Source organism: Pipra filicauda, unplaced genomic scaffold (genome assembly GCF_003945595.2).
Source record: "Pipra filicauda isolate LSUMZ 115617 unplaced genomic scaffold, ASM394559v2 scaffold142_size1944046_pilon, whole genome shotgun sequence".
NCBI lineage: Eukaryota > Metazoa > Chordata > Aves > Passeriformes > Pipridae > Pipra > Pipra filicauda.
The window spans coordinates 708,853-725,576 of NW_024103907.1; the positions used below are offsets into that span (position 1 = coordinate 708,853).

Consider the following 16,724-nt stretch of genomic DNA (forward strand, 5'->3'; position numbering starts at 1 on the left):
TTCTTTTGCATAATTGTGACGTACAACTGCACTGCCATAAAAGTTGTCTGTTGCAAATAATAAGTATTTTAAGATCACATGTGTAGTTTTTAAAACAGTAATTTAAACTTCTCAAATAAAGGGATTTAGGGCTAGCTTTTAAGTAGATTCTTATTTTTAATCTGTGTACTGTATTTTTCTAGTTAATAACTATTCGTATTTAGTGTGTTAATGTGTAGCTCACAGGATGTTTTCTAAAAATGGATTTGATTATATTCTAGCCCAACAGCTTCTCTGGGGATTTTCAGGTATGGTTATTAACTGAAGATGTATTGGTTTGGATTGAAGCTTGATATTTGTGTGAATTTATTCTCGTTACCCCAACTTTCTTGTATACAAAACTTATCAAATAGAGCTGCCAAGAGATAGCAACCAAAGATAATTATAAAAAGAGTTCTAAATACAGTGGAGGGGAAAATGCATATTGATGAAGAAAACCTTATAGTTATGTTACATGGAAGTTACCAATGTTTCCATTGGTTTATTTATATATTTCTCTTAATAAATTCATATGCAGGAAGATTTCCAGTATTTTGAGATCACACGTGTAGTTTTTAAAACAGCATTTTAAACTTCTCAAATAAAGGGATTTAGGTTTAGCTTTTAAGTAGATACTTATCTTCTTGGGTCACTTCTGCAAGTTTTCTCACTTTCACAGGGCTGATGTGTTGCCTGTGTTTTCTGTTCAATAGAACTAACAGAACCCATAACTCTGTAGGCACGAAGTAAAAGGAAAAAATATTTTTCTGAAGGATGTCTATAATTGATCTTAATCTTTATTTGGACTGTTGCTTTTAAGGAAATGGCAGTGTTGTCTAGATGGACAAAATCTGAAATTCAAATAGATGTCTTGCTTCCGTTTCTGTCATTGTTTCTGATGTTGTTGGGAGGTAGTGGTATTTTTATATCCTGTGCTGTTTTCTTACACCCTGATGTCCTGTAGGCTTTAAGTATAACCTGTTCTAATGATGATTAAGACAGGAATGTAAAGATGTATTTCTTTTAGTGAGGACTTTGATAATAAGAATAAAAGCTTATACATCTGGACTTAGTTTCAGCACTTCCTGCACAACTGAGTCTAGGTTCTTGTAAGTTTTAGTGTAAGACCAGCTGCACTTGAGCCAGTCTTTGCTATATCTAATAAATAATCTTTCAAATCTATTCAAACATTTGCAATTAGAGACAAATAATGATTTTTATTTACCAGTAGGCAAATAAGTAGTGTAAAACATCAACTAAACAAAAAAATATTTGAAGCTTCAACTTCAGTACTAAATCTCTAGTTGCTATGTATGCCTGAAAACTCTTGTGTTAAACTAACAAATGTAATAACATACTGATAATTTTCAATTTTTAAAATATTTTTATACTAATATGGAATGTATTTGCTTTTAATTAACTCCCGAAAGCAAATGAAGCTGGTATTTGCAGTCCTATTTAACAAACAGGGTTTTTTTCCACAAAAAGGCAGGATACAAGATTTTTTTAGATTTTTTTCTTTTACTTATTTTCCTTTTTCTTCTTCCCCCTGAAGCACTTTGTTATGTAACTCTGTGATTTTCACAGCTTTGCCCTTTTGCTGTATTTTCAGGGAGGCCATGCACTCAGCTGCAGCTTCTGAACCCAGAGAGATTTGCCCGGCTCATTAAAGAAGTTATGAATAGTGTGTGGCCTGGGAGAGATGTGGTGGTACAGTGGTATCCAGGTTTGGAAGAAAAAAAGCACCCATCAGTTTCCTGGCTTAAGATGGTCTGGAAGAATCTATATATACATTTTCCTGATGACTTGAGCATGTTTGATGAAATGCCGCTTATCCCCACGACGCTGCTGGAGGAAAATCAAACATCGGTGGAACTGGTTAGATTTAGGAATCCATCACCTATTGTTCTAGAAGACGAATCTGAGACTCAGCTCCCAGAATATTTAGCTGATATTATTCAGAAAGTTGGTGGAGTTGTACTTAAGAAACTGGATATTTCTATCCAACATCCACTTATAAAAAAATATGTGCATCCACCATTGCCAAGTGCTGTTTTACAAATAATGGAAAAAATGTCCTTACAGAAACTATGCAATCAGGTTGCGTCATTCCCCCCAACACATAAAGATGCTCTTAGGGCATTCTTAGCTAGTTTAACGGATGCAAGTGAAAAAGAGAAAAGAATTATTCAGGAATTGGTAATATTTAAAAAAATCGAGAAATCATCTGATGAAAGTGTCCCTGTTTTTACAGGACTGAAAGGTAGTAAGGTATTGCACCACACTGCCAAAATTCCTCCTGGCCTAAGATTTTCTGTTCCAATAATTGACAGCAGTGATGAAGCAACTATTCGCTTAGCTAATCTACTGAAAATAGAACAGCTAAAAAGCACAGATTGCTTGAAGTTTGTTATAGAAGACATAAGAAGTGATTTTTATTCATATGATGAAACAACACAGATAATGCAATGGGTTCTTGAAAATCTGACTTTTCTTAAAAATGAGAGTACAGATGTGATAGATTGGCTGACACCACTAAAGTTTATTAAGATTTCACCAGAAAAGATAATGTCAGCAAACGAACTTTTTGATCCTGAGGTAGAACTTCTGCAACATTTGTTTTATGCTGAGGAGGAAATTTGCTTCCCTCCTGTTATTTTTACATCATCAGATATTCTTCATTCACTGAGACAAATAGGCTTAAAAAATGAAGCCAATCTTGAGGAAAGTGATATATTGAGAGTGGCAAAAAAAATTGAAAATTTGCATGCTGACTCTAACACCAATCATGATTTACTGTTAAGAAAAGCTAAAACTCTCTTGATGATTTTGAACAAAAACCATATGCTGCTTCACTCATCTGAAACAAAAGCTGCAATGAAAAAGATAAAATGGATTCCTGCATGTAAGGAAAGGCCTCCAAATTATCCCGGATCTTTAGTTTGGAAAGGAGATCAATGTAATCTCTGTTCGCCACCAGAAATGTGTGATCTATCGCACGCCATTTTAGTTGGTTCCTCAGTTCCTCTTGTGGAAAATGTACTGTTGGATATAGAAAAAGCACTTGGCATCCCCACCAAGCCCAGCATAAAAGCAGTCTTGAAACATTTCAAGGTGGTTGTTGATTGGCATAGTTCTAAAACCTTCAGTGATGAGGACTATTATCAATTTCAACATATCTTGCTTGAGATTTATGGATTTATGCATGATCATCTAGAAGAAGGCAAAGAAGCTTTTAAAGCCCTGAAATTTCCCTGGGTTTGGACAGGTAAAACCTTTTGTTCTCTCACACAAGCAGTAATAAAGTCAGTTCCTGATCTTGATCTCCAGCCCTATCTACATTATGTGCCAAAAACTATGGCAAAGTTTCACCAGTTGTTTAAATGTTGTGGTTCAATTGAGGAGTTAACCCCAGACCATGTTTCTATGGTTATTCAGAAAATATATCTAAAGAGTGAGCAGTCTCTCTCAGAACAAGAGAGTAAACAAAGTCTTCACATTATGTTGAGCATCATAAGATGGCTGTATAGCAATCAGATTCCTGCAAGTCTGCACACACCCATGCCGCTATACAGTGGCAAACTTCCTTATAAACTTGCAATGAGGCCAATTCATGAGTGCTGTTACTGTGACATCAAAGTTGATGACTTAAACGATTTACTTGAAGATTCTGTTGAACCAATAATTTTGGTGCATGAAGACATACCAATGAAAACCGCGGAGTGGTTAAATGTCCCATGCCTTAGCACAAGACTGATTAATCCAGAGAATATGGGATTTGAGCAATCTGGGCAAAGAGAACCTCTGACTGTAAGAATTAAAAACATTTTGGAAGAATACCCTTCCATTTCAGATATCTTTAAAGAACTTCTTCAAAATGCTGATGATGCTAATGCAACTGAATGTAATTTCCTGATTGACATGAGACGAAATATGGATATAAGGGAGAATCTTCTGGATCCAGGAATGGCAGCATGTCATGGTCCAGCTTTGTGGTCATTCAATAATTCTGAGTTTTCCGACTCTGATTTCCTAAATATAACTCGATTAGGAGAGTCTTTAAAAAGGAGTGAAGTTGACAAAGTAGGAAAATTTGGACTGGGATTCAATTCTGTTTATCATATCACTGATGTTCCTATTATTTTGAGCCGTGAGTTCATGATTATGTTTGATCCAAATGTCAACCATATAAGTAAGCACATCAGAGATAAATCTAACCCAGGGATCAAAATCAATTGGAGTAAACAACAGAAAAGACTGCGAAAATTTCCAAATCAGTTTAAGCCATTTATAGGAGTTTTTGGTTGCCAGCTACCACTGACAGTAGAATCTCCCTACAGCTACAAAGGAACACTTTTCAGGCTGTCCTTTAGGACTCAGCAGGAAGCTAAAGTGAGTGAAGTGAGCAGTACATCTTACAATACAGCAGACATTTACTCTCTTGTGGATGAATTTAGCATTTGTGGTCATAGACTGATAATATTTGCTCAGAGTGTAAACTCAATGGTTTTGAAATACTTGAAAATTGAAGCAGATGATCCTGGCGTGGCACAAGATGTTGTCACTATCAGAAAAAATCTGTGTTCTTCTAAAGCCTTGACTGCACCAAACGTAAGTGTTTTAAAGGAAGCGGCTAAACTCATGAAGGTCTGCAGCAGTAGTAACAAAAAGCTTCCCACTGAAACGCCAAAGTCGTCATGTATCTTACAGATAGTAGTAGAAGAATTTCATCATGTATTTAGGCGGATTGCTGATTTACAGTCTCCACTGTTCAGAGGTACTGAAGATGATCCAGCTTCTTTCTTTGAGATGGCTAAATCAGGACAGATGAAAAGATCAGCTGATGAATTGCCACAGAAAACAGTAGATTCAACAACATGGCTTATATGTTCTTGCATGGATGTTGGAGATGCTTTGAAATTTTCTTTACATGAAAGTGGACGAAGACTAGGTCTGGTTCCCTGTGGTGGAGTAGGAGTGTTGCTGTCTGAAACCCAGGATCAAAAGTGGATTGTGAAACCTAATTGCAACACCATAGGAGAAGTATTCTGCTATTTACCTCTGCGAATAAAAACAGGCTTACCTCTTCATATAAATGGCTGCTTTGCAGTTACTTCGAATCGGAAAGAGATATGGAAAACAGACACAAAAGGAAGATGGAATACAGTATTCATGAGGCATGTTATTGTAAAAGCCTACATAGAAGCCCTTTGTGTTTTACGTGACATGGCAATCAATGGTGAGCTAGTTGACTACAGTTACTGTGCAGTGTGGCCAGATCCCGATTCAGTTCATGATGATTTTTCTGTTATTTGTCAAGGATTTTATGAAGACATAGCTCATATGAAAAGCAAAGAAGGGATTAAAGTGTTTTCTGATGGTTTGTCTTGGGTTTCCATGAAGAATGTAAGGTTTTTAGATGACTCTATACTGAAGCGGCCAGATGTTGGGCCGTCAGCCTTTAAGATCTTTCTGAAGTACCTTAAAAAAACTGGTTCCAAAAATCTGTGTGCTGTAGATCTCCCATCCTGGGTAAGGACAGGATTTGAGGAAGCAGGATGCAAATACATATTATTGGAGAACACCTTCACTGAGAAACAGTTCTTTTCTGAGGTATTTTTCCCTAATGTTCAGGAGATTGATGCAGAGCTGCGTGATCCTTTGATGCGTTACGTTCTCAATGAAAAAGTTGAGGAGTTCTCAGGAATTCTTCGTGCTACTCCATGTATTCCCTGTTCATTGGATGGACATTCATTAGTTACACCATCAAGACTGATCCATCCTGAAGGAAGAGTTGCAAAGTTGTATGATGCTGAAGATGGAAGATTTCCTTATGGTACCACTCAGGATTATCTTAACCCTGTTATTTTGGTTAAACTTGTTCAGTTGGGAATGGCTAAAGATGATATTTTATGGGAAGATCTGATAGAACGTGCAGAGTCTGTAGCTGAAATTAACAAAACTGATCATGCTGCAGCTTGTCTCAGAAGCAGTACTATATTGAGTCTTATTGATGAAAAATTAAAATCTAGAGATCCTAGAGCTAAAGAATTTGCTGCAAGATGTCAAACCATTCCTTTCCTTCCTTTCCTTAGCAAACCAGCAGGTTTCTCGCTGCACTGGAAAGGCAGTGATTTTCAGCCTGAAGCGATGTTTTCAGCAACTGATCTTTTCACTGCTGATCATCAAGATATAGTTTGCCTCACACAACCAATTCTTAATGAAAATTCCCACTCTTTTAAAGGCTGTGGTGCTTTGTCATTAGCTGTCAAAGAATATTTGGGTTTACTGAAGAAACCACCTGTTAATTTAGTCATAAATCAGTTAGAAGAAGTTGCAAAGTCATTTGATGGAATCACATTATATCAAGAAAATATCACTAATGCTTGTTACAAATATCTACATGAAGCAATGTTAGAGAGCGAATCCACAAAAGCCATGATAATTGAACAGCTGACAAACTGTAGTTTTATTTTGGTTGAGAATGTGTATGCTGATCCAAAAAAAGTGTCTTTTCATTTGAATTTTGAAGCAGCACCCTATCTCTATCAGTTGCCTAACAAATATAAAAATAGTTTCCGTGAGCTGTTTGAAAGTGTGGGTGTCAGACAGGCTTTTACAGTTGAAGATTTTGCTGCAGTTCTGGAATTCATAAATCAGGAAAGAGGGACCAAACAACTAACCGAAGACAACTTTCAGCTCTGTAGGAGAATAATTAGTGAAGGAATATGGGGCCTCATTAGAGAGAAGAAGCAGGAATTCTGTGAGAAAAAGTATGGTGATATTTTGTTGCCAGATACTCGTCTTGCACTTCTGCCTGCAAAATCGTTGTGTTACAATGACTGTCCATGGATTAAAGTTAAAGACACAACTGTTAAGTATTGTCATGGCGATATTCCAAGAGAAGTTGCAGTGAAGCTTGGAGCAATACCAAAACGCCATAAAGCTTTAGAAAGATACGCATCAAATATCTGTTTTACTACCCTTGGAACAGAATTTGGCCAGAAAGAAAAATTGACAAGTAGAATTAAAAGCATTCTGAATGCATACCCTTCAGAAAAAGAAATGCTGAAAGAGCTCCTTCAGAATGCAGATGATGCAAAAGCTACAGAGATCTGTTTTGTGTTTGATCCTAGACAGCATCCAGCCGATAGAATATTTGATGAGAAATGGGCACCACTTCAGGGACCAGCACTGTGCGTTTACAACAATCAGCCTTTTACAGAAGATGATATTCGGGGAATTCAGAACCTTGGAAAAGGTACAAAAGTAGGAAATCCCTGTAAAACTGGACAATATGGTATAGGTTTCAATTCTGTTTACCATATTACTGATTGCCCGTCTTTCCTGTCTGGCAATGATATACTTTGTATTTTTGATCCTCATGCAAGATATGCACCTGGTTCAACATCAACAAGTCCTGGCCGCATGTTTAGAGATTTAGATGCAGATTTCAGAACACAGTTCTCAGATGTACTGGACCTCTACTTAGGAGATCACTTTAAACTGGATAATTGTACGATGTTTAGGTTTCCTCTTCGAAATGGAGAAATGGCGAAAGTATCAGAAATTTCCTCAGTTCCATGCTCAGATAGAATGGTCCAAAACCTTTTAGATAAGCTGCGTACAGATGGAGCAGAACTCTTAATGTTTTTGAACCATATGGAAAAAATTTCTATTTGTGAGATAGAAAAAACAACAGGAGCACTGAATGTGCTTTATTCTGTACAAGGCAAAATCACTGATGGAGACAGACTGAAACGAAAGCAATTCCATGCATCTGTGATCGACAGTGTAACTAAGAAAAAGCAGCTAAGTGAAATACCTGTGCAACAGATTACTTACACAATGGATACTGAAGACTCTGAAGGAAATCTTACAACTTGGTTAATTTGTAACAGGTCAGGCTTTTCCGCCATGGAAAAGGTATCCAAAAGTGTAGTTTCAGCCCACAAGAATGAGGATATTACTCTTTTTCCTCGTGGTGGAGTAGCAGCTTGCATTACTCATAATTACAAAAAACCCCATAGAGCATTCTGTTTCTTACCTTTATCATTAGAAACTGGATTACCTTTTCATGTGAATGGACACTTTGCTCTGGATTCTGCAAGAAGAAACTTGTGGCGTGATGATAATGGTGTTGGAGTAAGAAGTGACTGGAATAGTAGTCTAATGACAGCACTGATAGCACCGGCCTATGTTGAACTGCTGATTCAGCTGAAGAAACGCTATTTTCCAGGTACTGATCCTACAGTATCAGTGCTGCAAAGCACACCTATTCATGCTGTGAAAGACACTTTAAAAAAGTTTTTATCCTTTTTTCCAGTTAATAGACTTGATATTCAGCCAGATTGGTATTGTTTAGTGAAAGCAGTTTACAGTTGCATTTATGAAGATTTGAAGCGTCTTTTACCTGTTATGAGAGCTCCAAATGTTGATGGTTCTGATTTGCATTCTGCCGTTATCATCACATGGGTTAACATGTCTACTGTGAACAAAGGCAGGCCATTCTTTGACAATTTGCTACAAGATGAATTGCAGAACCTCAAAAATACAGAATACAACATCACAACACGGAAGACAGTGGCTGAAAATGTTTACAGACTCAAGCATCTACTCTTAGAAATTGGATTTAATTTGGTATATAACTGTGATGAGACTGCAAATCTTTACCACTGTTTGGTAGATGCAGATATTCCTGTCACCTATGTGACACCTGCTGATGTCCGATTATTTTTGATGACATTTTCTTTTCCAGACTCTAACTGCCACATTGGAAAGTTACCCTGTCGTCTTCAGCAGACAAATTTGAAACTCTTCCATAGTCTAAAACTCCTGGTCGACTACTGTTTTAAAGATACAGAAGAAAATGAAATCCAGATTGAGGGTTTGCCGCTCCTTCTTACGCTTGACAACGTTTTGCAAGTTTTTGATTCAAAGCGACCAAAGTTCTTGACAACATACCATGAACTGATTCCATCTCGCAAGGATCTCTTTATGAACACATTGTATTTGAGATACAACAATATTCTGCTTAGCAGTGAAGTAGCAAAAGTCTTTGATATCAGAAGTTTTGCTGAATTGTTATCATCTGTGTTGCCTAGAGAATATAAAACTAGAAATTGTATGAAATGGAAGGAAAACTTTGCAAGTGAATCTTGGCTTAAAAGTGCCTGGCATTTTATCAGTGAGTCTATAAATATTAAGGAAGAGCAAGAAGATATGCAAGCAAAATTCGACAATGTGGTTGACACTCTGAAGGACTGGACTTTGCTCCCAGGTGTAAAGTTTACTGTCTCAGCCAATCACCTTGTTGTGCCAGAGTGTGATGTTTTACTGCCTCTCAGCATTATGCACATAGCTGTTTTTCCAAATGCTCAAAGTGATAAAGTCTTCCATGCTTTGATGAAAACAGGCTGTATTCAGCTGGCATTGAACAAAATTTGCTCTAAAGACAGTGCTTTAGTGCCTTTGTTGTCAGGACGTATGGCAAATATAGATAATCCTTCAAGCATTCTGAAAGCCATACAATATATGGTACAGACATCAACTTTTAAGACTGAAAAGTTAGTAGAAAATGACTTCGAGGCTCTTTTAATGTACTTCAATTGCAACTTATGTCATTTGACATCTCAGGATGACATTAAAATTTTAAAGTCTCTTCCATGTTACAAATCCATTAGTGGTCGATACATCAGCATTTTGAAATATGGGACGTGTTATGTCCTCACAAAAAGCATCCCATCGGTAGAAGTAGACAGATGGACACAGTCAACTTCATCAGCTTTTCTTGAAGAGAAAGTTCATTTGAAAGATTTGTATACTATGCTTGGCTGTGTCTCTGTGGACGATCTTGAAGTGTACTTGAAACATCTTTTGCCAAAAATTGAAAGTCTGTCTTATGATGCAAAATTAGAACATTTGATCTACTTAAAGAATAGGCTAACCAGCATTGAAGAAGCCTCAGAAATGAAAGAACAGCTGTTTGAAAAGCTTGAAAGCATTTTGATCATTCATGATGCAAGCAATAGGTTAAAGCCTGCAAAATATTTTTATGACAGGACTGTAAAAGTCTTTGAAGTTATGCTTCCTGAAAAATTCTTTATACCTCAAGATTTTTTTAAGAAGCTAGAGCAACTTACAAAACCAAAAAATCAAGCTGGATTCCTTCCATCATGGGTAACTTTTCTACGACATATTGGATTGAAATTCATCATTTCACAGCAGCAGTTACTACAGTTTGCTAAGGAAATCAGCATGCGAGCAAATACAGAAAACTGGTCTAAAGAAACACTACAGAATACTGTCGATGTCCTCCTTCATCACATATTCCAAGAAAGAACTGACCTTTTTTCAGGAAATTTTCTGAAAGAATTGTCATTAATTCCTTTTCTGTGCCCTGAACGAGCTCCAGCAGAATTTGTTAGATTTCATCCCCAGTATCAAGAAGTTAATGGGACACTTCCTCTTATACGATTCAATGGGGCACAGGTGAATCCTAAATTCAAACAGACTGATGTGTTGCAGTTGCTGTGGACGTCGTGTCCCATTCTTCCCGAGAAAGCAACACCTTTAAGCATCAAAGAGCAAGAGGGAAGTAGTCTCGGTGCACAAGAACAACTTGAGCAAGTTTTAACCATGCTGAATGTTAATTTGGACCCTCCTCTGGACAAAGTTATCAATAACTGCAGGAACATATGCAATATAACAACTTTGGATGAGGACATGGTGAAAACTAGGGCCAAGGTCCTAAGAAGCATTTACGAATTTCTTAGTACAGAGAAGAGGGAATTCCGCTTTCAGCTTCGAGGAGTTTCTTTTGTAATGGTGGAAGAAGGTTGGAAACTCCTTAAGCCTGAAGAGGTGGTAATAAACCTTGAGTATGAATCTGATTTTAAACCTTATCTTTACAAACTTCCTTTAGAACTTGGTACTTTCCATCAGTTATTTAAACATTTGGGCACTGAAGATATTATTTCAACAAAGCAGTATGTTGAAGTTCTAGGGCGCATATATAAGAGCTCAGAGGGAAAGCAATTGGATCCTAATGAAATGCGCACAGTTAAAAGAGTAGTTTCAGGCCTGTTCAAAAGTCTTCAGAATGATTCTGTAAAGGTTAGGAATGACCTTGAGAATATGAGGGATTTTGCCCTTTACCTTCCCAGTCAAGATGGTAGGTTGGTAAAGTCTAGTATCTTAGTTTTTGATGATGCACCCCACTACAAAAGCAGAATTCAAGGTAACATTGGTGTGCAGATGCTTGTTGATCTTAGCCAGTGTTACTTAGGCAAAGACCATGGTTTTCACACTAAATTGATAATGTTATTCCCTCAGAAATTGAGGCCCCGCTTACTTAGCAGTATTCTTGAAGAACAGTTGGATGAGGAGTCCCCCAAAATTTGTCAGTTTGGAGCGTTATGTTCCTTGCAAGGAAGGTTACAGTTACTGTTGTCTTCAGAACAATTTATCACAGGACTCATTAGGATTATGAAGCATGAAAATGACAATGCTTTTCTAGCTAATGAAGAAAAAGCAATAAGACTTTGCAAAGCTTTGCGAGAAGGTTTGAAAGTTTCCTGTTTTGAGAAGTTGCAAACAACATTAAGAGTTAAAGGGTTTGCTCCTATTCCCCACAGCAAAAGTGAAACATTTGCTTTCTTGAAGAGATATGGAAACGCAGTAATATTGCTTTACATACAGCATTCAGACAGCAAAGACATAAATTTTCTCTTAGCATTAGCCATGACCTTAAAATCTGCAACCGACAACCTGATTTCTGATACCTCATATTTAATTGCCATGCTGGGTTGTAATGATATTTATCGGATCAGTGAGAAGCTTGACAGTTTAGGAGTGAAGTATGACTCTTCCGAGCCATCAAAACTTGAACTACCAACACCTGGCACACCTATACCAGCTGAGATTCACTATACACTTCTTATGGATCCAATGAATGTGTTTTATCCTGGTGAATATGTTGGTTACCTGGTTGATTCTGAAGGTGGTGATATATATGGATCATATCAGCCAACTTATACCTATGCAATCATTGTACAAGAAGTAGAAAGAGAAGATGATGAAAGTCCTAGTTTTCTAGGGAAGATTTACCAGATTGATATTGGATATAGTGAATATAAAATAGTGAGCTCTCTTGACTTGTACAAATTTTCCAGACCAGAGGAAAGTTCCCAAGGCAGGGATAGTACACCTTCTACCCCAACCAGTCCTACAGAATTTCCAGCACATGGACCAAGGGCAATTCCACCTCTCTTCGCTGGTAGAGAGAGCCACAAAACAATGTCCTCAAAACATCACTCCCCAAAAAAGATGAAGTCAAATTCATTGCCAGAAATATTAAGAGAAGTGACATCTGTGATTGAACAGGCTTGGAAACTTCCAGAATCTGAAAGAAAGAAGATTATTAGGAGGCTGTATCTTAAATGGCATCCAGATAAAAATGCAGAGAATCTTGATATAGCTAATGAAGTTTTCAAACATTTACAGAATGAGATTAACAGGATGGAAAAACAGGCCTTTATGGATCAAAATATGGATAGAGCCTCAAGAAGACCATTTTCATCCTCTGCTTCTCGATTTCAGTCAGATAAATTTTCATTTCAGAGATTTTACACTTCATGGAATCAGGAAGCAACAAGCCACAAATCTGAAAGGCAACAGTATAAAGAAAAGTGTCCCTCTTCCACGGGACCATCTTACTCGCAACGCTTTTTTGTCCCACCTACATTCAGGTCTGTTGGCAATCCTGTGGAGGCACGGCGATGGCTTAGGCAGGCCCGAGCTAACTTTTCAGCTGCACGAAATGACCTTCATAAAAATGCCAATGAATGGGTATGCTTTAAATGCTACCTTTCTACTAAACTAGCGTTGATTGCAGCTGACTACGCTGTGAAGGGCAAGTCAGACAAAGATGTAAAACCAGCAGCCCTTGCACAAAAAATAGAGGAGTACAGTCAGCAACTTGAAGGGCTTACAAATGATGTTCAGACGTTGGAGGCTTATGGAGTAGATAGCTTAAAAACTAGGTATCCTGACTTGCTTCCTTTTCCACAGATTCCCAATGATAGGTTTACTTCAGAAGTTGCTATGAGAGTGATGGAATGTACTGCTTGTATCATAATAAAACTTGAAAACTTTATACAACAAAAAGTATAAATTATTTGAAGAGGTTAGGGGGAACTGTTTTGTCAAGAGCATAAGTGTTTCGTGTGATGGGTTACAAATGCAATTGTACAGATTATGGATTGTCCAAGTAGTTACATGTTGCCAAGCGGTTTAGAAGCGTAGTGCACAAAGTTGTATGGTACTGAAGTACCTAGAATTTAAATTTATTTAAACGGGATTTTTTTCTTAACTGAGCCTGCTGTTAAGCAAACTGTAAAACATGAATATTTTTTAGAATTTGCAAGGAATTTGAGCTGCAGAAATTAGCTGTATTGTACAACATTGTGATTAATTGGCATATTATTGAACTGCACTTTATATAACCAAAGCTGAGCTTTCTGTTAGATGAAGCCTGTAATTATAACTCCTTATTAGATTTATTTCATTTAATATAATGTTTCTGAAAGGCTAATGTCCATTTTCAATGTATTAGTCTTAAGACTGGACATACAATGAAATGGGAGATTGGATGGAAGTTAAAATAACTTTGGAGGTATTGCTCCAAAGCATTTCTGTATTCTTTTGTGTTCTGTGGAAATTCATGCCACTCACAGTAATACCCTTATCAGCTGGATCTGATTATAAATTTGCTGCAGCATCACATTGTAAACGATTAAAGGATAGTTTAGTACCGGTAAACTGGTACAGTTACTTTAATACTTGATTTAACATGCAATGTCGTGTCATGCATTGATTGCATTTACCTTATTATAAAATAATGAAGTATTTAATTTACTTTCTTTTTTTTCCTAGAGCTTGTCATCTTTTGTTTAATGAAAAATGCATGTGGATGTTATAAAATCTGTGAACATTATTATATGGTGTTTTATGATTTCTTTGTTTTTTGAACACCAAAACTCAGTTTTCAGACGTCTAAAATGCTTGAGTTTCTTTCCTCCCCCCTGTGTGTGTGCCTTTGTGTGTGTACATATATATATATTTTTCCACAAACAAACATTGATAATAGTACAACTCAGTAACCCATTTTTGGTGTACACAGAGCACTGTTTTTTGTTACATGTTTAAAGGTGCTGCAATGTAATGCTCTTTTTATTTTGTTATTCACTACAGCCCTAGAGAAACCTTATTTTTAGTTCACACTCTTTCTTTTATAGTTTGTAATACTTTTGGTAATGTCATGCAATATGGTCAACATTAGCTTTTTGTAAAAAAATTTAAAAAATAAATAATGGATAATGCTAAATGGAAGGATTTTTCTTTGCTGGACCAGCCACATTAAACATAAATGTTACACATTTTCCAGTGACATGCTATTACAGTTGTCTACTTCACAGCACAGTGAAACTGCAATTTAACTTAAAGAATACAAAGGAAAATAAAGAACAGCAAGCTTGCACGGCTGATACAGCTGGGATAGTGTTGTAATCTGAAAATAAAAAATCATGATGAAGACTGCTTCAGTTTTGAGTAAATTATAAGGGCTCATTCTTGAACAAATGTGATGTTTGGAAAATGATACTGCTTCTGATTGTGGAGCCCCGTTATTATTTCTGCTAATAAATATTAAGTGCCATAATTTTAATAAAGAAAAATGCAAACATCTATTTCAGTCCGATGTGTTTTGGTTTTATAAAATAGGCTAAATTTACCTATTATTTCAAGCCTTCTTTTCTATAGGTAAATACACAATCTCTTTTCAATTAATTCTAAATAATTGTACAAATATTAAAGTACTATTGAAAAGGAAATGTGCTTTTTTCTTGCAGTGACAAATGTTTGCAATTTTCTCAAAGAAATTGTGCATTTTGCTGATTTTTTGCAATAAACAGCATGTAAGTAAAACACAAGTCCTGGTGTGCCATGAAATAAATCAGTTTAGTTTTTTTCCGTATGTTTTTAAAATAGATTCCTTTGTGGTTCTTGCTTTGTGCAATAAGTCAGATGAATAGCATTGAGGATAAGTAAAATACTTGAAAAGGAAACAGTTCTCACGGTTTTCATTTTAAATGGAGCTAAAACATAAGGTAGCATGGCAGCATGCAAAAGAGTAACAGGAGCACTATGAACACTTCCCTGTTTTTAGGTGACCTTTTGAGAAAGAAATTTTTTTTTAAGTATCTAGCTGTGTTTTATAAGCAACTTATATTGCCTTACCAGTATTATTTTTATGAACTGTTAAACTGGCTGTGAAGAATTACTAAACTATTTTGTTAAAATTTTTGTTTATTTTGTGTATATTGTTAAGTGCTGACACTGTGAGAAAGAAAATGGTCCCAGTTCTTAGGAAGATAATGATCTGAAGCAATTTTAAATATTGAACCAAGATGAGCAAGAAAACCTGAATGACACAGAAAAATTAATTTATTCTATTATAGAAGCTGGATAGAAACTAAAATGTACATACAGATGCAGAGAGGAAGGCAAAAGTGATGTTTCAACTGGAAGTCTCTTAGTTTCTTTTCTTATTTGCTTAATTCACTGTAACAGCTAGCCTAAATAAAGAGGCCTTGTGAGACCAGGAAACCATGTCGTGATAGAAACTGATTTCATAAGTGCCATTTAATTCTTGATTAAAAATAAAAATACATAAATAAAATGCTTAATTGTTGCTTCCTTTTAGCTCAGCTGGGAGACTTGGCAACGTGCCTGAGTTGGGTGTGGAAGCTTAGAACAGTTAGATGTGATGATTCCTTAGTAAGGGTCTGTAGAAGTAAATGTTAGCATATAGGTTTCACAAAAATATGTTTGACAAGTAATTCTGCACATTACAGAAATTCACATTAGAAAAAATGTCTCTTTGTTCAGGTATATGTCCTATCTTCCACAGGTACCAGCACTGTATCTAGGAAAAGGAGCTTCAGCAGTCTTGCCTCCCAGGATTATAGCTGAGAAGTTTAGCAAAAAAATCAGTAGTACAGGTGACTGATTTAACTATACATTTGGTAGCTGAAATCTAAGGAACTGCAGTTGTAAGAAGCCTTGACAGGCTTGTTACTAGCTTCCTGTGGAAGCTTTTTTTCCTCTCAAACAATGGCATACACAGCTGTTTTAAAAAGCACTGAACAATTGCCTCAGCAATTAGAGACAAGAAAAATAACTTTTTTTTCTTGTTAAGGAAATAGATTTTTGTGTATCTGACTACCAAAAGAAAAATAAATGATTTACTGTGTAAAAAATGCAGTTTTGCATGATTTGTACTCATATCATTATCAGTGAAGTTACTGTGGTGATTTGGAAAATAGGATTTAAAAACTTACTATAAGGATTGCATTCACTTGGTACATGGGTTGTTTTAAACAAGGCTGTAATTAAATCTATTGTAATTGCTCCAATTAAAGTAGAGGGGGGTAGTACTACCTTTGAGATTTTCTGTTGCTGGACCTGAACACTTGAGAAAGGTAGGATTGGTCTTATGGAACAAAGGCAGAAGTAATAGTTCAAAGATAATTAAACTTGACAGCCAAAGTAAATGTTTTCATTTGAAGACATACATTTTTGTAACATGAAGGGATTTGTCAATGAGTTTTTAATCAAAACTGTTTGGTTTGTTTTCTGGATGATTA

At 36.3% G+C, this 16,724-nt stretch overlaps 1 protein-coding gene across 2 annotated transcripts in view; it reads left to right on the forward strand.

Annotated features, from left to right (window-relative positions):
* The window catches only part of SACS (sacsin molecular chaperone), a 62,235-nt gene extending 46,478 nt beyond the window's left edge, over window positions 1-15,757 (forward strand). The window contains exon 10 of one of the 2 annotated variants that reach the window (XM_027713689.2): window positions 1,631-15,757. In XM_027713689.2, the coding sequence (XP_027569490.1) occupies window positions 1,631-13,191 (11,561 nt within the window). In that variant the 3' untranslated portion in view covers window positions 13,192-15,757. The remainder of the gene's footprint in view (window positions 1-1,630) is intronic. The other variant, XM_027713690.2, reaches the window with a different exon arrangement.
* The last annotated feature ends 967 nt before the right edge of the window (window positions 15,758-16,724 follow it).